At 39.1% G+C, this 26161-nt stretch overlaps 1 protein-coding gene across 1 annotated transcript in view; it reads right to left on the bottom strand.

The window, feature by feature from the left end:
- Positions 1-572: 572 nt before the first annotated feature.
- LOC127655340 (protein disulfide-isomerase A5-like) overlaps positions 573-26161 on the bottom strand; it is a 74151-nt gene continuing 48562 nt past the window's right edge. Inside the window, exons 13-17 of the mRNA XM_052143100.1 lie at positions 19887-20050; positions 15507-15637; positions 12292-12362; positions 4398-4532; positions 573-3447 (exon numbers count right to left, since the gene is read on the bottom strand). Of these exons, the coding sequence (XP_051999060.1) occupies positions 3367-3447; positions 4398-4532; positions 12292-12362; positions 15507-15637; positions 19887-20050 (582 nt within the window). The 3' untranslated portion in view covers positions 573-3366. The remainder of the gene's footprint in view (positions 3448-4397; positions 4533-12291; positions 12363-15506; positions 15638-19886; positions 20051-26161) is intronic.

Genomic DNA, 26161 nt, shown 5'->3' with positions numbered 1-26161 from the left:
ACTGTTGAGAGAGTAGAAGAGTAAAACACGAGAGCACTTTAACTTTATGAGGTCAGACGCGTCTATTTGGTATGCAGACTATTTAAATGAGACTGTTGCACACTGTAGTAACACCATGGCACATAAAAAAAAAATTAACTGTGATTAGTCGCTTACATGTCTCAGACGCTTCACGTGCAAGCAGCCGATTCTTGGCGCTCTCACGGTCTTAAGAAACAACTCGGCCAAACGGGAAATGTATCGGCTAATACGGATAATGAAAAATTTGAATATTGGCCATTGTGATATATCGGTTGACCACTAGTACAAATACGTTTTTGGAATTTCAAATAATCCATTAAAAATCTCAAAAATGTAAGGGGGCATGTGCCTCCTCAATCTGAATGAGCATAATGCGTCTGGCTACGGGTTTTTGAAAAACACCTAACCACAAGTATGAGCAATGTAATACAGATGTTACAGCCCTGCTCATATTCCAGCTTGAAATCTAGCAATAAATAGTATGTAAATGTGAAATTAGGAAGCAATATTTGCATGATATAAGTTGTGTAGGCTGAATAATTTTGACAATGTTTTTTGGAAATGTATGCCTTTATTTTGCATTGTGCATATGGCTGGGCAAAAAAAATCAACAAAGGTGAAAATGAATTCTTGGCATCATTGTGGTAGTTCCCACATTCCATGAACCATTGGGATAAGACATAGCAGAATTTCCTATGACAAAGCAAATCAATGGAACCACATGGAGGCCCCTGACCATCCAAATATTGATGGAAATGCAATGTACAAATGAACCATGTCTCTACAGCAGTGGCAGGAATTGAGACAAATCTGTGCACGTTTTAATTTAATTTGTTGATTTGGACTATTGTTAACAATGGATTGGATTGTTTCCTTCCCTCATTGGGTATAATTTACATTTGGCTATGTGATATGAATTCAGAAAGTTATTACATTTGGCCCTTATAGGGATAGTTCCCACAAAAAACAACAATTCGATCATCATTTATTCACCCTCATGCACAACATTCTTCCGTGGAACACAAAAGAAGGCGTTAAGCAGAATGTTAGGGAGTGACAGCCTCGGTCACCATTATTACATATTTTACCATACAATAAATGTAAATGATGACTGAGGCTGTCAGCCCCTAACATTCTGCCTGACAAATAACTTTGTGTTCCAATGAAAAACGTTAAGTCATATGGGTTTGGAACAACATGAATGTGATTAAATGATGTCAGAATTTTCATTTGTGACTGAACTGTCTGCGGAAACTGGATTTTTAACTTGAAACCATCATCTTGCATATACTTGACATCCATGCCTCAGTGGTCCTTGGCTCGTCATGTTCTATACAATACTTCATGCCACATATTTGGCAAGGAAATGTAAACGGAATTCATGTTCAATGATTTTTGTTTTCCATCTCCTGAAGACACATGTAAACAATTCATAATTTGGCGATGTGAATAGTGAACACCCATCTGAATTGCAAATTATAATGTGCATGAGCTCTCTTCAATTGTGTTTCACTATCCCTGAGAACCTTATTCATAATAAAATGGACCAATCCTCTGAATTATACAACAAAAGTTCAGCTACAGGACCATTAAATATATATACTGCCTAGAGCAGGGTTTTTTCGTCACACAGTAGTTCAGTTGCCACAGAGATATTGGTAAAGGTTGTGGTATCAAGAAGAATGCCATCACCTGGCTGAGAAATATCCAGCGAAACTGTTAAATCAGAAACATTCAACTGCCTTAAAGGAAGAGTTCACCAAAAACCTTTCCTTCTATTATTATTTATTCACCCTCATGTTCCAAAAACATACTGTATGAATTTCTTTCTACCATGGAACACAAAAAGGAGACATTAGGCAGAATGTTAGGGACTGACAGTCTCAGTCACCGTTCACTTTCATTGCATGTTTTTTTTCTCATACAATGATAGAAAGTAAATGGTGACTGAAGCTAACATTCTACCTAACATCTCGTAAGTAAGTCATATGGGTTTGGAACCACATGAGGGCAAGTAAATGATGACAAAATGTAATTTTTCTTAAGCGAAATATAATCTAAATAATTAATTTCCCTCCTACATAAATGGGGATAAGTATATTGCATTATGATGTACAGTTCCCATTATAACTTACAGTTTTTACTGTATTCCCATGCTAATAAAATTGTCCTAACCAGATGCAACACTGTGGTTGGGGTGACCTTGCATGATGCTGCAGAGAAAGAAACCAAGCGATTGACAAAACGTTCGTTTGGTGCTTGTTGCAGCTACTGATTAGGAAAAAACATCTGATTTACAGAGCTTTTATCAATTTATAGCGTCACATCTGGTTAGGACACGGCGAAAATAGAGATTTAATACATGTGTATTAAATATCTAGAATGGCACTGTAATTCAGGAGAGGGAGGATACAGCAGCAGTCAGACTTTATAACCAGACTAGACATACAAACCAGACAAGACTTTGGCTCATACATGGAACGTTATGTTACAATAGAACACGAAGGGCCCAGAATTGCAATCGCCATTTTTGGAAACATAATTATGTAAAATGTTATTGTGGCAGGGCGGAGGGCAGGGCTGGATCTCTCTCTCCCGCACGATCCTCTGCAGTCGACCTTTATCCCTCTCTGAGGCAATATTAGCCTAATATGGGACCGGGTGTGTAGGATCACGACCCGGCCCCGCCCTCCCACAGTTATTTTTTGTGTGGCATTTTCCACAATCTCCCATTGTTTTGTAATATCATTTTGTCACAACCAACAAAGAAACATAAGTCAAGGAAAAGAAGAATGACTTGCTTGAATACATGTGAATACATGTAATTTATACATGGCCCTACTTTATCCACAAAATATTGTCAAATATGCACTACACGGTTTGGACAACACAGTTATCCAAACATTTAAGGCCACCAAGTTGAGCTACAACAATTTTCTCCCTTTTTAATACAAAAATATTTGCAGATCCGATTGTACACATGATCCCTCCTCACTGGAATGGGAGTGATGTCAATGCATCCTGGCGATAACTGGCTGTCTCCACAAACACCAGTTATTCATCACATGTACAGGCCCCCCTGGGGAATGAAGGCCCAGTATTGCATAGATTTCAGTAACTGAAGTCACAGTATTTGGGAACAATTTCTCACAAAAAAAAAGAAAACAAAATGCAAAGTCTGAAGTTGTCTGATGGTTGTACATTATTATTAGAAAACATAAGTTGTATAAAAAAATAGCCTTTTAGCTGAGGTTTTCAAGTCTGTGACATCAGTGCTGGGATGTTTCTGCCCAAGTCACAGTGCAATTATAGGCTCCTCTCACGTACAGTAGCACTCCCACACAATTAGAGCTCCTCTTTCCGTTTGCCAACTTTCTCCTGGTCTCGGCCCCTGAGATTTCGCATGAAGCCTGTAAAACCTGCCTCCTGCAGGGGGTAAAAGGTGTGTACACAATGAGAAATTACTAACATAACAGTTTACCTATTAAAACATTTACAGTAGCTCCGAAAAGTTTTTGCACATTTAAGCCACACAAATGTATAAATGTTATAGGATTAAGATATTAAAAGCAAGTTGCATTTGCAAACATGATGCTAGACTTTCAGAATTTATTTCAAGTTCATATTTAATCACATGAACTATGGACATGTTCCACTAAGTTTGATGACCAACAAGTGTCAAAATATTTTTGGTTATTGCTTAAACCCAAACACTTTTTAACCTAAAACTGTTTTAAACTTTTTGTTTTACCTTTAAAATAAGTGCCACTGAATTCAACACTTTGCTATCTAATGACATTCATACATACCGTAATGCGGCTTAAATGGATAGTTCACCCAATTCTCTTATCATTTATTCACCCTCATACCAACCCAGATGTGTATGACTTTCAGAAGAATATCTCAATATCACAGAATATCTACTATAAATCTCCACTCTCACTTTCACATTTTTATTTTGTTTCGATTCGCATTCTTCTTGCATATCGCCACCTACTGGGCAAGGAGAAAAATTTATAGTTAAAAAACAACTTAAAGTATTAATCTGTTTCTCACCCACACTTATTATATCACTTTTGAAGACAAAGTAAACCACTGAAGTCGTATGGATTATTTTAATGCTGCCTATATATGCTTTTTAGACCTTCAAATTTCTGGACATCATTCACTTGCATTGTATGGACCTACAGAGTGGACATATTCTTCTAAAAATCCTCATTTGGGTTCAGCAGATGGAGGAAAGTTATACACATCTGGGATGGCATGAGGGTGAGTATATGAGGAGAGAATCTTCATTTTTGGGTGAACTATTCTTTAGAGTTTCCGAATAGGGCCAAAGTTTTAGATTCAGATCACTTTCGTGAAAGAACACTTACCCCTCTTTCCCCATTGTATTTCTCACTGAACTTGCCATAGTTGTAATAGTTGAATGTTGGGTAGCCCTCAACCCCTTCCTGTTTACACAACTCATTGTTTTGTCCCTTCGTGCAGTCGACTGCAGCATATGCAATCTGAAATAATAAATAAAAGAATGATTAATCTGACATGAAACGCAGCTATGTCATAGACAAACAATCATTAAAAGATACTGTGATAATATAGATGGTAATTTGATATATACGATGCCATGGTATTTAATGTTTACCGTTTTCCTATAACTGGGAAAGCATGGCACTAGCTACATCAAGTTCATAGGTTTGATTTCCAGTGAACACATATACTAATAAAATTGAGTTGCTGCAAGTTACTTTGGATAAAAGCATCTGACAAAAGCAAAAATGTAAATCCATATTCATGTAACACGGTATTTACATGGTACTACAAAAGGTAGTTCAAAAGAAAACCATGGTAATACCATGGTATATATCCAATAAAATGTGGCATTACCATGACATTATGCAGAAAATACATAAATAAAATAAAACAAAACATTACTCAATCCATTAGACTGCTTGGCAGTGTATTTGAATCTTCTTTATGAACATTGGCTTGTGTATAAACCTTCTTCTGATAAGAAAAAAGAATTATAGTAACAATGGCAAAATATTAAAAACCAGAACACTGCATAGCATGAACGTTTTTATTTGCCCTTTTAGGAGTTAATTTTTTAATGTGCAAAAATGAAGAACTGCAAAATCTAACTGAGATGTTTCGTTTGCAGCATCCCTGTGTCCCGAATTTAGCCTGCCGTTTTTGTTCTCAAGGGTAATGAAAAATGAGTAATACATTGCTGTCAAAAAAAGGCCATTCAAAGCAAGGGAGGGGTAAAATAGCAAACAGCACAATGTGAAAACAAGAACAGAAATTTATGCTTAGGATATCGCAGGGTGGCAGTTAGGGAAACAAACAAATGAACCATTAATGTCTCTTGATGGATAGCCTATGTCACCTTTTATTTTTTTATGCTTTTAGTTTGCTAAAACAAAGATGCTGTTAATAAAGTGTAACATGTATTTTTGCCCTGTTTACCTGTGTTCATTGCAGCATATCACTCAAAGGTGAAACAAAACGCCCTGTCTCCTCATGGCGAATGTTTTAATGGGATACTATCACATCAGTTCAACCGGATTCTAATTACATGAATAAATCTAGTGAAATTAGAAAAAGTTTCTATGTTTTCACCATATGGTATTTGGTGTTCTCAATCATGACATATGAAATGAAAATGTATCTAATTTACTTTTTAATGTACATTACTAGTTTTATTGTGATTTATCGGTGCATGCTATTGCACATACCTTTTAAAATGTAATTTTTACTCGACTGACAGTTAGATTTAGGGTTGGAGTTTGGGTTAGACCAAATGGTTAATAATCTGGATAGTAAAAACGCATTCCTGAATGTATTACATAATTTACAACTAAAAACACAATTTCGCTTTTGGCGCCACCCTGTGGACATTTCACACTTACACTTCCAGCTTCGGCCCCTGGGGGCAGTGGTTCAAATTTCAGTAAGCACAGGCTGATTTTAACAGCAGAAATTTTGACCTCCTGTTGCCAAATTCACAGTGTGATGTAATGACCACTTTGCATGATTCAAACAGTCTTGCAAGATGTTTTTCACTCAATTATCCTTTTTACTTTGAAACAAGTGAGATTACAGAAGTAAAATGAATGGCAAACAAGATTTCACACTAATGTTCAGATACAAAATCAGCTGTAAAAGAAACAATGTTGGAATGTGTCTGTGTTATGCAAACTGAGGGGTTGCTGATGTAGGCATCTAGAACCAATCGAACAGGATCTTCCAAGATTACAGGGTTTCACTGAAGGTTGACATGAATCTGCCCTTGATTATTCAGACTTCCACTACACTGACAAGAGCAACTGGAGAGGAAAGAGATTGTTTATTTAAAGGTTACAGGCCAATTCTGGTATTGATCCTCATGTGTTGGTGGAATACTCTCTTGGCACTTGACTGATCTTGCTATAACCTCATCAATAAGTGGATGTAAGCTACACAAGACACATGGTCTGAGAGGATACTTTGGATCTTGTGCTTGCAGAAGTTGTTTATGAGATGGATGAGGTAAAAAAAAACATTCCCAAAAGCACCCTAGCTATTTCTACGACAGTAATTATCAAACTTACATGAATGAAAGAGACTGAATATTTGGTGATATTGCAGGAATACTGTAGTTTACCCATAAATAAAAATACTATAATAATATAAAAATAAAAATACTTAATTTAGTCACCTGTATATTGTTCCAAACCAAAAAAAGGAGTTGTCAGGCAGAATTTTAGACTCAGTCACCACTCATTTTCATTGTATGAAAAAATAAGATGCAATAGATGTAAATGATGACTGAGGCTAACAACTGTTTTGTGTTCCATGAAAGAAATAAAGGTCATACAAGTTTGGAACAAAATAAGGGGATTAAATGAACACAGAATTTCTATTGTTGGGTGGAATATCCCTTTAAGTTAAAACAGGTCAACTTGGGGACCTGGGTAGCTCAGCGAGTATTGACACTGACTACCACCCCTGGAGTCACGAGTTCGAATCCAGGGCGTGCTGAGTGACCAAATTGGCCCGGTTGCTAGGGAGGGTAGAGTCACATGGGGTAACCTCCTCGTGGTTGTGATTAGTGGTTCTTGCTCTCAATGGGGCACATGGTAACTTGTGCGTGGATCGCAGAGAGTAGCATGAGCCTCCACATGCTGTGAATCTCCGGGGTGTCATGCGCAATGAGCCACATGATAAGATGCACGGACTGACTGACTCAGAATCGGAGGCAACCGAGACTTGTCCACCTCCACCCGGATTGAGGTGTGTAACCGTGCCACCACGAGGACCTACTGGGCATTCCAAATTGGGGAGGGGATTAGGTGTCTATGCATCATTGAATAAAAGTTAGATGTTTTTTTATGCATCGAAATTAAATTAGTTTTCAAATTGCCTGTAGTCAGAATAGCAAGATCAGATTCTTACAAACCCATATGTATGTCGTTTGAAATGCGATTAAAATAAAAAAATCTAGGAAATATAAACAATCCGATTGTTTCATAATATGGGAATTTACGTGTATGTAACGTCCTACACAATGCCAGGAAGTGCCTAAAGATGTCTGAACTAACTAATTTTCAAACCACCTAAGATTGTAGCCTATACATGTGGGAAAAACAACTATTACTATGGATTTAAAATAATGCTGTGAAGTGAAAATGTTTGGAAAAACCAGCAGATGGGGCTTTTTGAACAGAGCTTTAATTCTTCAGACAATCAATATCTGTTTTTAATAATATACTTCAGGGCGTTAGCTTGAAATCCAGAAAAAAAAGAAAAAGTAACTGGCTCCATTTTAATCTTGGCAAAGTGATTTCCAAATGCTGTTCATCTGAATAGTCATTATGCGTGAGTTTATACCAAAGCACTATTGGGAAAGTAAAGCAGGCTGATGTTGTGCCTAATGAATTTTAGACATTCACAAACAACAATTCGACATCTCTGTCTTGTGGCCAGTGATAAATGCCTGCAGTTAAAGAAGCCAAGTGCAAGTCAAGTGTTTTTACAGGGCCTCTGAGGACTCAAAGAGTGCCAGCTATTTTCAGATTTTTTTTAATTTTTTTGGAAAAGTGGAAGATTCAGATTCTGAGAGGGAGAGAAAGATGAATGTCATGTTACTCTGGTAGAGAGACTTGTCAGAAATATGGTGAGAAAGTGGGAACATCGGCACCAGTGAAAGTGAAAGCAAGGTGTGAATTAAGTTAAACTAACAAAATGTATTGCAAGGCAACATAATTTGTTACACGCTACTATGTTTTCTCAGCCTCAGTCGGTATGTCCATGGACTTCCTACAGTCAGTTAGCTGACCATTTGAAGCATATTGCACATCAAACTGGAAATGACTTTCTTGATCTGGTAAATGCTAATCTATATGCAACTATACAAACGAGTCTACCTAGAAACAAAGTCATGTTTAAAAATATGAGGAAAAAACAATTCACTGGATTTGCCAACGTTTGCAGGATAAGTGCAATTAAATGTTCAAAAGATCTTCCAAATCTAGTTTGTGGCACATATTAGCAAGTTAACTAGATATTAACAAGCAGAACTTAATATTATGCTTTGTTCTGTCACAGTTACATCTGTGAAATGGTCAATCCTTATTACTTTTGGACAGAAATTCAAATCAGTCTATACAATTCCCTCATTTCCCTCAAAGATTTTTATCTTACCACTAGGAGTTCTCCAAAGACTTCCTAGTTAAGGTTTTTTGCTTAAAACGTATTCACAAAACTGCTAGGAGCACGTTTTACTAAGGAAATCTTAAGATAAAAGTAAGGTGGAGTTGACCTCATTGCTATGGCTGATGTCACATTTTATGAGAGCGCTCATTTAAATGTATAGACACAGGGAAGTGTAATTTGTTAGCAAATTCCTAATAGACAGATAGCGAGATGACGGACGGACGATAGTTTTTTCGTTTGATGAACATTTCTTTGTCCTGTGTTGATGCAATTAAACAAGCATCCAGCATCAAAACACTGGGTAGCCCTGCGAAAGCTGCAGATTATTTTTCTCTGCAGCGTCGGATTGAGTCATTGAGGTCAGTGTTTTGTAATGGCCACTCCAATACTTTGACTTTGTTGTCCTTAAGCTATTTTGCCACAACTTTGGAGGTATGATTGGGGTCATTGTCTATTTAGAAGAAAATTTGCGACAGAGCTTTAACTTGCTGGCTGACGTCTTGAGATGTTGCTTCAAAATAGCCACATCATTTTCCTTCCTCATTATGCCATCTATTTTGTGAAGTGCACCAGACCCTCCTGCAGCAAAGCACCCCACAACATGATGCTGCAACCTCCATGCTTCACAGGTGGGATGGTGTTCTTTGGCTTGCAAGCCTCACCCATTTTCCTCCAAACATAACAATGGTCATCATGGCCAAACAGTTAAACAGTTTCATTAGACCATAGGACATTTCTCCAAAAAACCTTTGTCACCATGTGCACTTGCAAACTGTAATCTGGATTTTTAAATGGCAGTTTTGGAGTAGTGGTTTCTTCCTTGCTGAGCAGCCTTTCAGGTTATGTCAATTTAGGACCTGTTGTACTGTGTATATATATATATATATATATATATATATATAGTGTGTGTGTGTATATATATATATATATATATATATATATATATATACACACACACTTGCCACCCTGTTTCTCCAGTATCTTCACAAGGTCTTTTGCTGTTGTTCTGGGACTGATTTGCACTTTTCAGCACCAAACTATGTTCATCTCTAGGAGACAGAATGCGTCTCCTTCCCCAGCGATATGATGGCTGCGTGGTCCCATGGTGTTTATACTTACATACTATTTTTTTTTACAGATGAATATGGTACCTTCAGGTGTTTGTAAATAAGAATGAACCAGGCTTGCGGAGGTCCAAATTTTTTTTCTGAGGTCTTGGCTGATTTCTTTTGCTTTTCCCATGATGTCAAGCACAGAGGCACGGAGTTTGAAGGTAGGCCTTAAAATACATCCACAGGTACAACTCCAATTCAGTACATCATCTTTCTGAAGCTAATTGTCTAAAAGCTTGACATAATTTTCTAGAATTTTCCATGCAGCTTAAAGGCACAGTTAACTTATTGTATGTAAACTTCTGACCTACTGGAATTGTGATATAGTCAATTCAAAAAAGAAATAATCTGTCTGTAAACAATTGTTGGAAAAATTATACATGAATGCACAAAGTAGATGTCCTAAAGGACTAGCCAAAACTATAGTTTGCTCAAATTGAATCTGAGTTTTAATGACTTAAACGTAAGTGTATATAAACTTCTGACTATGTATATTTATGTTTCATAGCCATACTGACTACTGACACCATTTAAGTTATTATTATCCGGATGCTGGGAAGGAAAGGGAGAGATCACACCTCTTGAAACTTCAACTGAATACCCCTGGTTTAGGAGCTACTTTTAGCATTAAATTGCTTAATTAATTACTCTTAGAGGAGTGACACACTCCTTAGTTTCTCCTAAATTTCCACGTAATGAGCTACCTTTAGCCTTAAGATATTTTATGAATACGGGCCCAGATCTTTAGCCTTTTTTAGTCAAAGGTCTGCCTATGCAAGACTACTATATTGATATGAACAGAAAGAAAAAGAAAAAGATTTGGAGAGTAGTAAAGGTTTGAATCAGACAAACAAAGCCAACAACACCAGAGGCTGTGACAGTGAAGATCTTGGGAATGTTGTGGAGATAAAAAGTGATAAATTCTGGTATGAATGAAAACTGTCTGAATGAATAGTAGAGGTGCACTGATCGATCGGCCACCGATATAAATCTGGCGATCTTCATCTCAAGTCTGTGAACGGGCCGATCACGCCTTAAATCAGGGCCAGTCTTTTTTGCAGCATGGAGGGAATCACGCATACACAGCTCCTCCAATGAACTAAAGCTTTCTCAGCCCTTGATGCATGACAGTGTGGACTCTGGAGTGTAAATTCTTGAAAATTCTAAGTATTCACTAATTAAAACTTTCAGACATGCTGCTATTCAAATGAATATGCAGGTTTGTATTTAAAAATGTTTAAGAATTACATGTGTATGAACATTAAGTTGCCCGTTTTCTAGAGTCATTACGGTAGTAATTCCGACTCGTTACACAGTAAGCACGGAGAGGATAAAGAGAATGCAAACTGGAATAAAAGCGAACTAAACAACAAATAAACTTGCATATTCAAATCTAAGTTCACGTGATGTAATGTGCGTTGTAACAATCAGATGTTGTGCTGAGCAAGAGACTGCTTGAGCAATCATGAGCACTTTCAGCTCAACTCCCTTCAATATGTTCATTCGTGGTGTCAATCAACATGCATGCTCTCCAGGTGCTCTCAATATCTCACCAGTCACTCATCTCAGCTATTCTGTGAGGATCCCAATTTAAATCAGATTACCACTAATCAAAGCAATTACATTTGAACCATAATGGCACCGCATCTTCACACATTTGCTTAATAATTAGTGATGTGTTACAGCAAAAGGCCAAAGACAGTAAACAAATCAAAGATATTAATGATTTTTCACTGGAGCAGTTTTAGAGCTTGAAATGGAAATATTTGTCTTATTTTTTAATGCATCTCTGCTGTGCGTGATGCTCACATGGTTTTACTGCTTACCAGTCACAATGACCTTTTGATATTGACAACAGAACTATTCATAACTGCTTCAAAACAAATCACGTAATTTAATGTAATTTTGGTAACTTTATAAAAAGGTTCCATTCATTAACATTAGTTAAAGCATTAGGTATCATGAACAAACAGTGAACAATATATTTTTACAGCCTTTGTTAATTGTAATGTTAGTTAATAAAATTACAATTGTTCATTGTTGGTTCATGTTAGATAATAGTGCATTAACTAATGTTAACTAATACAACTTTTGATTTAAAAAATTTAATTGTATATGTTGTAACTAACATTACGTTCATTGTTCATGTTAACTACAGTAATGTTATTAATTAATGCTAACAATTGGAACCTATTTGTAAAGAGTTACCGTAATTTAACTGTGTGGGGTATACACATATAGCAGCACAATATAAGTGTGGCAAAGGGCACTTTAAAAAAAATCGTTATCGGCTGATCTTAGTGTTAAAAAAAGATCGGCATCTGCCTCAAATTTCCTGATCGGTGCACCACTAAAAAACAAAAAAGAGCTTAATTGTGCTTGACAGAACCAGTAAATCACAATTTGAGAGTGTTTGTTATCTAGAGATGCTGTAAATCTCCAAAAAGGGCTTGAGCCTCACCTTGCGGTCCTCTTTGAAAAGTTCGGCTGCCGTCGTGAAATAAGGGACGGAGTTTTTGCAGTGCGGGCACCCTGGAGGAAACAGTAATATATGATTACTCATTGAGCTGTCTCACCTCATAATACCCACAACAAAAGGCAAAATTTTATATATCCCAGCATGCACAAAAGGACAACAATAGAGGTGAATACTAAAGCCGAAAAGCAGGAAACAATAAGTGAATTCTAAAATATAATAGATATTCCTCACACAACAATACCTTATGACAAACAAACACACAAAATCCATCACTGCCTGTCTATAACAGGTTTAAAATGCATTAGTGACAACAAAATTCCATTTAATAGCTAGTTAAAAGTTTACTCTTCTCATAGACAGCCCAACTGGGCTTTCCTGAGGCAACATATGTCCATCAAACTCTGGAGAATAGGATGGCATCTCTGTCCTCAAAACTACTAACCTTTATTTCCAACATGTTTTTGCGACGTGGTTTTGATACAGAGGTGTTATTTTTATGAATTTGGCATCTGTTGAAAAATGTTTAAAAATAATGATGACAAATTAATGTTTAAAAAAAAAACCCTGGCAAATGCTACACAACCCTTTCAGTTACTGCAATAATTTAGGTTGTCACGCAACCTTGTTTGCACACTGCAAGTTTTTAAATGAAAGTTATCCAAGTATTTAATGACAGTTAATGGCACAGTACTAATGAGCAGGACAGCAAACAAAGAGCTGCTTGTGTGAGGAACAAGGCATCTAATTTAAGAAGCACAAGGGTCATTATGAATGGAGCAAAAAGTTACCCACCCTCCTTTTGGCTCATGTTGCAATTATATGAGAAGTAGAAAGGCTGGGCAGACCTCCAGACTCGTGCAAGATCAATGTCTTGGTGCCCAGTCAGATACTCTAATAAAGAACTCCAAGAGTGGGTTAAAAGCCATTCTTTATAAATAATTTTAAATTTTACGAGAGAGGAAATTTTTTTGTCAAATTTTGTGTCAAAACAAAAATCTAAGGAAATCTACGGTGCCAAATTATGTTCCCTCCAATTAACTTCAGTTTTTGCAGAGCAAAACCTTGCTGTTGGTAAGACCCAATATTATAAATAATTATTTATTTTCACATTTTATATAAATTATGACATTTATATGATTAAATTATTTGCTTTTTCCCCCACACATTTTTGAGCCTTCTGCACTGTTTTCTGTCTGCAAAAAAGCAAGTTCAGGAAACACTGCTGTCAAACCGAGGAGATGGGTTTCAAAATTGCACTGGAGGTGTCCAGATTTGTCCCTGACATAATGGATTGGTGGCTTGTAAGAACTAAAGTCCATTAGCTGACTTGATACCCTCGGATAAGAACATCTTGTTTCTACTATCAAGCTCAATTTAGTGCAATACCCCTATTATCAGTCTAGCTAGGCGCTATTTAAACCTTCAACATGCAAAGATCTTCTGTATAATTAACTTAAAGGTTTCTTTTACAGCGGTGAGAGCTGCCCACTTTCCTGCTAATCAAATGGTGCCTTTAATCAGAACAAAGCAACACTGATGGGATCATTCAAACACCTCTAGCACGGTTTTAAAAACATATTTATACAATCGTTTGTGCCACTAATTAACTATGATTACGATGTTCTGATTAATGGTCTTTAATACCCTTTACAAATATAATTTTTTTTATTGTTTTTGATTGTATTATACCTAAAAAAAATATCTGTATTTAAAAGATTCTGTGAAATTAAGATGTCAGTAGAGGAGTGGTATGACAATCCAGTCTAATGAAAAATCATTTCAGTATTGTTCAGTTGGAATACTTTGGAATAATGTTACAATTGCGCTACGGCTCTGTTTTGATACCAAAAGAGGCATTTTAATAATACACTCATTAATGTGTCAAAAGTGTGCTCAATCAGCAATGATGCTGCATAGAATGAGCAGGAAGGCTAATGAATGGTGAAAGAGAGTCAACTGTCATTCAATGGGTAAATCTTCTGTGTAATATTTCACCTGAAAATTTAAAGAAAAGCAGAAGAAATTACATATTGCAATAGAAGCAAATGAAGCCAACTTTTAGGGCCATTAATAGTTTTGCATTACGACAGTATTTTTTTATTCCAAATTCTCATTACCGTAATGTGTCTGAAAGCTTTACTGTACAATTGGATTGTAAGTGATTGTAATTTAAATGTATAATTTCTTGCATTACGGTAATAAGAATGATATGTACTGAATTGTAAATGTCAAAAAGCAAAAAGTCTTAATAGTCCTGACACTAGGCTTAATTTTCTTCATACAAAATATATCCTTTTTTTGTATTTCATTTGATTTTGAGGTGAAATATGACTCAGGCATGTTCTTGACAGCCTTTGTGACATTCACCCTAACATATGTCACTTTGTAACAATTAGCAATGTGTGAGAACATGGTATTCTTCACAAGTGTGATCACACAAATTCCCTTAAAGGCACAGAATAGGAAGGATTAGACAGAAGGAGAACCAAGTGTGATAAAGAGAGCTAAACAATCATCCAAGGCACCTCTATGTCACCTGGATTCCCACAGTCATACACAGTGGTGCTCTAGATCAGGGGCTTTCAAACGGGGATCTGGGGACCCCAAGGGGACCTCAAGAGACATGAATGAATATTACTGTTTCTTTCTGCTTCTGAAAGACTGCTTGGAAATCATGAGATTATACTTTCTATTCTATTCTATTGACAGTCTAGTTTTTAAAGGCATCTAGATAAGTTTGTGATAAAAAAATATTTAAAAGAACATTCTGCTTTCTCACTGGGGGTTTTAAGGCTATATTCTCAGTAAAGCAGCTTTGGAACAATATTAGTGAAAGCACTATACAAATACATTTGAATATTAAAATAAGATTATAAGAAAAAAGATACACTGTATCTTTAGAGATAATATTTTACAGATAATAATTTAATCATATCTATTTTAGCACAATGACAATATTTTATATTTAATATTAGCCAATTATTTAATTTTGCCAACATGTTATCTTTATAATATTACACTATTTTTCTCACACAACAAAACTGGATCTTTATACATTCAAATATAAAGCTGCTTTTATGTTTTAGGAAGGGGGGTCACTAGCAAGGATAATTTCCTATAAAGGCTGAGAGAAGATTGGATCCATGTTTTTAGACAGACACAATAGTTACAGTATTGTCTAATAACAGATAGCTTACATGGAGCATAGAACATGACCAAGGCATGTTTCTTCTTTTTCAGAGATTCCCTGAAATCTTCAGCTCCTAAGTGGTTCACGCTGGACGGCATCTCCTCCCACGACTTCTCTGGAGGAGGTGGTGCCTGGGGACTGAAGGTGAGAGAGATGTCACTGTGATTAAAAAGTAAACTGTGACGCTGAGGTCCTTAAACTTTTAGCACTCAGTTCACACTTTCATTGCATAATTAAATAATTATAATACCTCGCCAGGAGGCATCTGCAAACAAATGGTGTTAGACTTTATCAGAACCAACTTAATTTTCCTTAGCCATTTTTCCAATTAATTTTGAACAACCAAGGTTATTTTAATGGATGTATGAAGTCAGTTTTCCTCAAGATCACACAGGTATGCTATTCAGTTCAGATAATCATATAAAAAATAATATGTTAAAAAATATTATGCAATTAATCATGCCCCCAGAGAGTAATAAAGAATATTTCTACCAATACAGCAAATTCAAGCTTTTATGTTTTCAGCAGGGGGCAGTAAGCGCAAATCCAGCTGTACAGATGCACAGATGTAGATGCAACAAACCTCACTACATATAGCAGACAGCACAAAATTCTTTTTTATTCCTTCTTGCATGCAAACACAGCTAGACAGAGCACAAATGCAGGGGTCTCAAGACAAGTTTTTCAAAGTTTCAAACTACTTTTAACTTGAAACAGTGTCCTAAAATTCTGTGTTTATGACACAACGTAACCAAAGTGAGAAGCTCCAAAATCATCCGTTGGCAAAATGATAGGCTTATGTTCAATGATATGGAAATAAACAATATATTGCCTTCTAAAGCCACTTTTTATATTGCCTAATCAATGAAGTACTTGTCTGCCACTATAATATAATGCATTTTAATTATATAAATTATTATATCTATTGCATATATTATATATTATTATATATATATATAGTATATATTCTATTTAAATATGATTATTTTTAATTATTTAATAATTTTTCCTCAGCAAATATTGATATATGCAATTAATTACAATTAATTTGATAAATTATTTGGGATATCATGTAATTTATTTGATGAAAAAATTTATCTAATTGACAACCCTATTAAAAATTAATACATTTAGCTAGGATTTGCTATGAACAGCGTTTTCCTCCACTGAAAACAAGCCTTTCAAAAACACTATCCATAACTAAATATTTTGGAGAACTTTGAAAAGTGCTCATACCAAGTCACTATTATTGTAATTACGAGATTCCGACTTTTTAAAATTTTGTATAAATTTGTATAAATTGACTGCTAATACAGTATAAACACTGGTGTGAAGGGCAGAACCTTTGTAATGTGTCCGCCCAGAGTCACTACACTGACGCAAATGCCACAGCTGCAGCAGAGCTCTTCTACCAAGTGGAGCCTACAAGCTCAGCATAAACAGTATAATGCGGTGGTCCCATATACATTCTATGGGTGGTACTGTCATATTTTAGAGCTCCTTGGTCAGAACACGCTAGTAGATTTGATAATAAGATAAATAAAAGAACCTCTGACAGCACTTCCCGGTTGATGAAGAAATGATGAATGATGAAGAAAGGAGCTCTTAGCTATTTGATGTACATAACAAGCCCAGATGGGACTTATAATAGAATTAAAGTATGTCAGCCTTGTTAAGTGTGTTTGTTTGCAAGCACTTTTCATGGTGAGTTCAGACTCTGGCATTGCCGCCCTGAAGTGAATCATGAACGCAGCTTCACGATTGATGTAACAAAGAGTATAGCCGCCATCTACTGACAGAATGATATAATGGAGGATGAGTTTGAGATTTAATGTTCACTGCAATGAATACTAAAAATTTGTGGAGACTAGATTTTCAATTAGTCAAACACCCTTGGGAAACTTGGTTTCCCAAACGACTTGGGAAACGTTTAATGTTACTTGAATTGGTACTATATTAGTGCATTTTATCTTTATATTGTGGAAGGCTTTTTTTTTTAATTTTAATAAAGCATTATACTGTTACATATTGTTTTGTTTTCTTTCCTAAAATGGAAATAAATAAATTTTGACTAGTATATAAAGTGTCAAATTTCATAACTTTTAAAATATGCGATTAATCGTGATTAACTACATAAAATGAATCGCGATAAAATTTTTATTAAACTGACAGCACTAAAAAAAGAACCAACATGGCAGTGGCCTCAACAGTTAAAGTTAATTTATACAGAACATATTACTATTTGAGATGCAATTTAATTATAGTCTTAAACATTTTATAAGATTATACAGAGGTGAATTAATGTAGTGATTAAATATTTGCTGTCATCGACAACAAAGCCACACATGAATTTTTTATGGTGTTATGAGTGATGCCATAGAAACGAATGACTGAGTAGTCAACTCGTAATTACAGTAATTCTGACATGATGTGAATGCACTATAAGTGTATTGAATTGTTTAAAATTCTGATTGGATGAGCAGTGTTCAAAGCCACTGTGAAATGCAGGTAAATGCACATCTTTGACCGCACATTCTATATTAATGTGCCAAGTTGCCATGTTGCTTGAAGACAGTAAAAGTAAGGCAAATTAACTATTTTCATTGGCAGAACAATTGTTTATTATGATGATAATTATTAATAAATATAACAATTTATTAAAAATGTGTTTCTTTTATCATTTAAAATGATGTTCTTGCCTAAGAACATCCCTTTCCCATGGTAAAATCAATGTAATGCACAGCCTCTTTTGGTTTTGGGGCGACTTATTATGCAAGTCATCCAATAAACAATTTAGAAAACAAAACCTGGACTTGTGCTCTCCAGTCTTGAGAAGTACTTGACCCATTTCATGTCCTATTCCAGTTTAGTTCCAAGGTATTCCCACATAGCATAATCCCAAGTGTCTGAAAACAGGCTTAACACTGCTTTTCTGGGATCTGTGACAAGACGCAGTCATGCACTTGAATTCATAGCTGTTGTCTGCACAACAGGACTGCCATACTAGCAAAGCAAGGGCAAGTTTTCCAATGAGAGGTCAGCTTAGCAGTGATTGATTGAAGTCAAGCTCTGTTGAACAGATCACAAAGAGTCCAGAGAGACGCCAGCAAAGGGGGCAGGGGTGTAATAGTACAGTCCCAGCCCATATGTGTCAGTTGCTCTTCAGAATCAGTGAGTGCATGTTTTCAAGAGCATGTTCCTGTTGACTGACCCACTGACAGTTACTGGGCACTCTCAGCATGAAGTTCGGTAATGTGTGAAAAACATCGACAGGTCAAATGCGTGTGACCCTTTAAAACAATCCTCAACTGTCCCAGGTCCCATTTCCACTTGGTATTAAGATGCGATTCGAAACGCATCTTAATACCAGGTGGAAACAGGGTCTCAGTGAAAAGATTTTGCTGTTTTTCCAAGGTCTAAAACTTGTTTTAACATGGAAGGTTGTCACAACACCAAATTTCAGTAGCCCATACTGTACCAATACCAGTTAAATTTCATGATAGTCAATACCCATGTTGATACCACAGCACAAAAGAATATGATAAACACAATCATCGATAGATCGATGAAAAAACAATGGCATGAAGCCTTCAAGGATTTCTCAAAACTACTGTGAATATTGTTGTTTGATTAACACTGCAAGACCTATTACACATATCCAATATTTTGACACAAATCCAATTTTTTATTTTTTTTTACTTAACATTTACTTTCACCGGCTGTGTCGACGTTATGAGAGAAATGTATTTACCATTCACCAAATGTTATTGGTACACAGTACTATCAATACTGTCATTACATTTTTTTATTTAAGTATCACCTTGGTACATAAGTATCATTACTTTTCACAAACTAGGAAGTCATTCAACTATCGGCACATATTTAATAATTATAATGGACTATCCAGACTATTTATAGAGTTAAAAGATTGCTGACGAGAAGAACAATGCACAGCAATTAATGCCACACCTGTGCGTGACCTTGCCCGAGCACTTAAACCACTTCTATTATAAACAAATATTACAGAGAAAAGTGTAAAGAAACAAATGAATAAATGAAAGCATAAGCAATTATATCCCTATTTTATCAAATGACAGCAACAGCAACATAATAAAATACCCCAATCTTCTGTAAATGTAAAGGTGCACAATTTAAATATGATTAAATATTAAGTTAAATTAAATATTTTGAATATTTAAAATTGTACCTAAATAATTTAATAGTATTTCTGAAAAGAATGTTTAATATAAGCACACTCAGTCCAATCAGAATCAAGGAATACAGAAATGAGAAGCACAAACCAACCTTGATTGTACAATAAATAAATACAATTCCAGGGTTCACTAACAACACAAACAACAGGGTGGAGAAGACTGAGAGAACTCACTTCTGCAGCCACTCGATAATCTTGTCTTTGCTGCGGAGCTGAGGAAGTATGTACTTCTCTTCTCCCTTTTCAAAGTACTTCACTGTTGGGAATCCTGAGATTTTAAAGCGCTCTCCTATGGACTTGTGAATGGTAGTGTCCACTGCTGCCAATACACCTGGGCTCTGAAGCATACACAAACACATACAGTATGAACACGATTACAGAGAAACACAGTTGTTTGAACACATTCAAACAAACCCAAGAGTTATTGCTAGTCCAAGTGTTCCAAAAATAAATACCTATTTTAAATGATCAATGTGGCTAATTTGTTGAGAAGAGATCTCCATTCCCACAGGATCTGATTACATTTCTGAAGTTATTTCTGAAATTTAAAATCCCATCAAATGTTTGTACACAGATGACTAATTTCTGTTTCTCATAAATGTAAAAAACCTTTAAAGGCTAAAATGCTTGAAATTAGTTTTGTAAACTAATATCTTGTCCCTACATACTGTATGAATTTCCTCAGAAATAAAAGTAAGGTTTAGAATTTTAGAACTAAAAATTGTATTTATTTATTTTAAATGGATGAGTTGGACCACATAGTGAAGGAAAGGCAGCCAAAAAGTGCCCAGCATACATGGAAACTCCTTCAAAATAGTATAAAAAGCATTCTAGGTAGATAACTCATTAAGTTCCTTGAGAAAAAGCCCAGAGTGTGCAGAGCTATAGTCAGTAATTTTTCAGGAAACATCTTCATCGCTCTTTACAACACAAATGCAGCCAGCAATTAAACAGCCTATATGACACTGTTCTTTTGTTCTATTTCATCTTTATACGATATTATTGGGAAAAATAAAGAATTTAAAAAACATTATTTTGTGAACGGAACCTAAATCGAGAGGGAGGCAGCGGGAACAAAGCCCTAAAAAGTCTACTCTAATAATTTCTGCAGCAGCAAGCAGGTGGCTGGGAACAGGAGGTGAAAATCAGTTTTGCAGTCTTGTAGTGTCTCGCAAATAAGAGATGCTCATTTTTAATCCAGTTACTCTCCAAAATCTTTCCAGCAATTATAGATCTCATTAAGAGTTTCAAATGTCTCTGTGTCAACAGGCTGCGTTAATTTGTGAACAAAGTGTGTTGCCATTGTAATATGTTTAAAAGGACCTCTTACAGGTAGAGATGAGATGAGTAATTATTAAACGCTCAGGAGAGGAGATCAGGCATGCAGATATACAGTGGCTCCATGTCTTGTTCTACCCACATATTTGAAAAAATGCTTTCTTTATATCCACAACCTAATTGGTTTAACCCTCTGATGCATGGTGTCCAATACAGTGGAGAGATCTTTAAAAGCCATTTGTAACCATTCAAGGTGTGATGTAACCTCCAAACTACATACATTTACATTTATGCATTTGGCAGACGCTTTTATCCAAAGCGACTTACAGTGCACTTATTACAGAGACAATCCCCCCTAGCAACCTGGAGTTAAGTGCCTTGCTGAAGGACACAATGGTGGTGGCTGTGGGGATCGAACCAGCGACCTTCTGATTAACAGTTAAGTGCTTTAGCCCACTACGCCACCACCACCACCACCCACATGAATGAAAAACCATGGGTGATTACCTCTGACACTCATTCATAATTATATATGACTGTCTTCATTATTGTTACGAATGTGGGAAGCAGGAGAAGGCAGACAGGGGTTGCGGATCCAAAAGCAGGTTTTTATTAACAAACTAGCAAAATAAACATACACAAGAACAAAAGAGCAGTCCACGATGGGAAAAACTTAACTAAACCCAAACGAACACACAGCTGGAAGAATGAACACGAAGGGCAGGAAACAAGGGCAAATGCACAACAAGAAACCAGACAGGAACATTCAACAATCGACAGGGAGTGAACAAAAAGCAGGGCTTAAATACACAGGGAGTGATGACTGGATTAGACACAGGTGAGAACAATGAACCAAAATGGCAGTGCTGATGGCAGGTGGATAGTGGGAAATGTAGTTTTAGACAAGGACAGTGAAACACGGGGCGGACAACAAGGAAAACGTGACATGGAGCGTGAACGGTGACGGGTGAAATGGAAAACACGGAGCAGACAAGGAAACATGACATGAACGTGAATAGTGAGACACAGAACACAGGGTAGACAACAGAGGAACGTGACATAACTCCCCCTCAAAAGGACCGGATTCCAGACGGTCCTAACCAAAAAGACAGAAATACCAAAAACAAAAAATTACCAAGGAGTGAGGGGGTAGACCGGGGGGGAAAACAGACAGATGAAAGGGAGCACAAGGGACACAGAGACCATCCAAGGAGGCACAAGGGACAATTAGGCAGTCCGCGGGGGCACAAGGGGCAATTAGGCAGTCCACGGGGGCACAAGGGGCAATTAGGCAGTCCATGGGGGCACAAGGGGAGATGAGACAGTCCACGGGGGCACAAGGGGAGATGAGACAGTCCACGGGGCCAATTAGGCAGTCCCTGGGGGCACAAAGGGACAGGTTTAGGGGGCCAGGGAGGTATCGACCGGGCAGGGACAGGTTTCGGTGGTCTGGGAGGTGTTGACCGGGCAGGGACAGGTTTGGATGGCCCGGGGGCTGGCCGTGAGGCAAGGGCCGGTTCAGGGGGCCTGGGAGGAGGCCACAGGACAGAGGCCGGCCTTGGTGGCCTGGGAGATGGCCGTGGGCCAAGGGCCGGTTCAGGGGACCTGGGAGGTGGCCACAGGACAGAGGCCGGTTTTGGTGGCCTAGGAGATGGCCGTGGGGCAAGGGCCGGTTCAGGGGACCTGGGAGGTGGCCACAGGACAGAGGCCGGTTTTGGTGGCCTAGGAGATGGCCGTGGGGTAAGGACCGGTTCAGGGGGCCTGGGAGGAGTGGCCGCTGGGGAGGCCAGCGGAGCCGCGTGAGGCGGAGCCAAGGAGGACCTCTGAGGCGGAGCCGAGGGAGGCTCGGGAGGCGAAGCCGAGGGAGGTGATGGCTTAGAAGGCCCAGAAGGCAGAGCTGAGGGAGGCTCAGGAGGTGGAGCTGAAGGAGGCTCAGGAGGCGGAGCTGAGGTAGGCGGCGCCATAGGAGGCCGCGCCGTAGGAGGCTTTAGGAGCGGAGACCAGGAAGGCTCTGGAGTCTCTGGGGGCAGAGCCGGAGGAGGCTCTGGAGGTGGAGCCGGAGGAGGCTCGGGAGGCTCTGAGGGAGGAGCCGTCGGAGGCTCGGGTGGCGGAGCCGTAGGAGGCTCGGGAGGCGGAGCCATAGGAGGCTCGAGAGGCTCTGGAGGTGGAGCCGTAGGAGGCTCTGGAGGCAGAGCCGAGGGAGGCTCGGGGAGAAGAGCCGCAGGAGGCTGAGCCGTGGGAGGCTCTGGAGGCTGAGCCGAGGAAGGCTCTGGAGGCGGGGCCGAGGAAGGTGGCGCCGTAGGAGGTTTCGGAGGCGGAGCCCTAGAAGGCTCTGGGGTCTCTGAGAGCACAGCCGTAGGAGGCTCGGGAGACGGAGCCGTAGGAGGCTCGGGGGGCGGAGCCCTGGAAGGCTCGAGAGGCTTGAGGGGCGGAGTCCTGGAAGGCTCGAGAGGCTTGAGGGGCGGAGCCCTGGCAGGCTCGAGAGGCTTGAGGGGCGGAGCCCTGGCATGCCCGAGAGACTTGAGAGGCGGAGCCCTGGAAGACTCGGGAGGAGGAGCTCTGGAAGACTCGAGAGACTTGAGAGGCGGAGTCCTGGAAGGCTCGAGAGGCAGAGCCCTGGAAGGCTGGGGAGGCTCGGAAGGCGGAGCCCTGGAAAGCTCGGGAGGCTCGGAAGGCGGAGCTCTGGAAAGCTCGGGAGGCTCGGAAGGTGGAGCTCTGGAAAGCTCGGGAGGTGGAGCTCTGGAAAGCTCGGGAGGTGGAGCCCTGAAAGGCTCTGGAAAGCTCGGAAGGCGGAGCTCTGGAAAGCTCGGGAGGCTTTGGCCCTTGGACGGTCATGGCTGCTGGCGCTGGCTCTTGGACGGTCATGGCTGCTGGCGCTGGCTCTTGGACGGTCATGGCTGCTGGCGCTGGAACAGGGACGGTCATGGCTGCTGGCGCTGGTTCAGGGACCTCGGGGCCTAGTGGCTCTGGCAGGAGGACCGGGGCAGGCGTACCGGGAGGCGGAAGCCCGTCTTCTCTCCCTCCTCCGGGCAGACGAAGTGGACCATGGGGGTTCTGGGAGCGCGACTGGCGCAGGGGTCAGTTCGCTGACAGGTGGAGCTGGTGTTACAGGGGGCGCCGGGGGTGGCTGAAGAGACTCCCCTGTGGATGGTGAGGTAGGGTCCTTCTCAGCAACGCCCGCAGAGAGCGGTGAGTCGCACACCAGCAGGGTCGCCACCAGGAAGTCGCGGAGTATCCATCCATGCGTCGCCTGTGGCAGCCGCTCCTTCAGCGACGGGTCCAAGTTGTCCCTAAAGAAGACCACCAAGGCTGAGTCCGGAAAGGCTGCGGCGCTCCCCAGACGGAGAAAGTCCCGAATGTGGTCTTTGATTGGGCGGTCCTCTTGCTTTAAATCGAGCAGGCGGCGTCTAGCTCGTATAACCGCTGGATCCATAGGTGGTCGATTGTTCTGTTACGAATGTGGGAAGCAGGAGAAGGCAGACAGGGGTTGTGGATCCAAAAGCAGGTTTTTATTAACAAACTAGCAAAATAAACAAACACAAGAACAAAAGAACAGTCAACGATGGGAAAAACTTAACTAAACACAAACGAACACACAGCTGGAAGAATGAACACGAAGGGCAGGAAACAAGGGCAAATGCACAACAAGAAACCAGACAGGAACATTCAACAATCGACAGGGAGTGAACAAAAAGCAGGGCTTAAATACACAGGGAGTGATGACTGGATTAGACACAGGTGAGAACAATGAACCAAAATGGCAGTGCTGATGGAAGGTGGATAGTGGGAAATGTAGTTTTAGACAAGGACAGTGAAACATGGGGCGGACAACAAGGAAAACGTGACATGGAGTGTGAACGGTGACGGGTGAAATGGAAAACACGGAGCAGACAAGGAAACATGACATGAACGTGAATAGTGAGACACAGAACACAGGGTAGACAACAGAGGAACGTGACAATTATACAGTATCATTGTATAGTTAATGACAACATAAATTCAACATGGCTGACGAAAGTAGAGAAGTTGGCACTCCTCAAGCACTAAAAAACTCAGGAATATCCCTCTCAACTGTTTATTCCAGAATTTTCAGACACCATATTCTTTACTATCCTACAAATTGCCATTTGTAATTTAAAATTCGACTCTAAATGCATAGTGTCCATTTCAGTGGACAAATGCGTAACTCACTCAAAATATCATTTTTGAAAAAAAAAAAGTTGATTATATACAGTATATAAAATCAGAAATTTACAGTACATACACCTTAGCCAAACACATTTAAACTTAGTTTTTCACAATTCCTGACATTTAATCATAGAAAACATTACCTGTCTAAGGTCAGTTAGGATAACTACTTTATTTTAAGAATGTGAAATATCAGAATAATAGAAGAATGAAACCTTCCACAACCTTCTGAGAATTTTGGCCCATTTATCCAGACAGAACTGGTGTAACTGTGTCAGGTTTGTAGGCTTTCTTTCTTGCATATGCTTTTTCAGTTCTGCCCACTAATTTTCAATCGGATTGAGATCAGGGGTTTGTGATGTCCACTCCAATACCTTGACTTTGTTCTCCTTAAGCCATTTTGTCACAAATTTGGAGGTATGCTTGGGGTCATTGTCTATTTGGAAGACCCAATTGCGACAGAGCTTTAACTTCCTGGCTGATGTCTTGAGATGTTGCTTCAATATAGCCACATCATTTTCCTTCCTCATGATGCCATCTATTTTGTGAAGTGCACCAGTCCCTCCTGCAGCAAAGCACCCCCACAACATGATGCTGCCACCCTCATGCTTAACGGTTGGGATGGTGTTCTTCGGCTTGCAAGCCTTTGCTAAGCAGCCTTTCAGGTTATATCGATATAGTACTCGTTTTACTGTGGATATAGATATTTGTCTACCTGTTTCCTCCAGCACCTTCACAGGGTCTTTTGCTGTTGTTCTGGAATGGATTTGCACTTTTCACAACAAACTACATTCATCTCAAGGAGACAGAATGTGTCTCTTTCCTAAGCAGTATGATGGCTGCGTGGTCCCATGGTGTTTACACTTGTGTACTATTGTTTGTACAGATGAACGTAGTACCTTCAGGTATTTGGAAATTGCTCCCAAGAATGAATCAGACTTGTGGAGGTCCACAATTTTTTTTCTGAGGTCTTGGCTGATTTC

The sequence above is a fragment of the Xyrauchen texanus genome, chromosome 14, assembly GCF_025860055.1.
Source record: "Xyrauchen texanus isolate HMW12.3.18 chromosome 14, RBS_HiC_50CHRs, whole genome shotgun sequence".
NCBI classification, from domain to species: Eukaryota; Metazoa; Chordata; class Actinopteri; order Cypriniformes; family Catostomidae; genus Xyrauchen; species Xyrauchen texanus.
The sequence above is the reverse complement of the archived record's forward strand: the minus strand, read 5'-3'. Positions and strand labels throughout refer to the sequence as shown.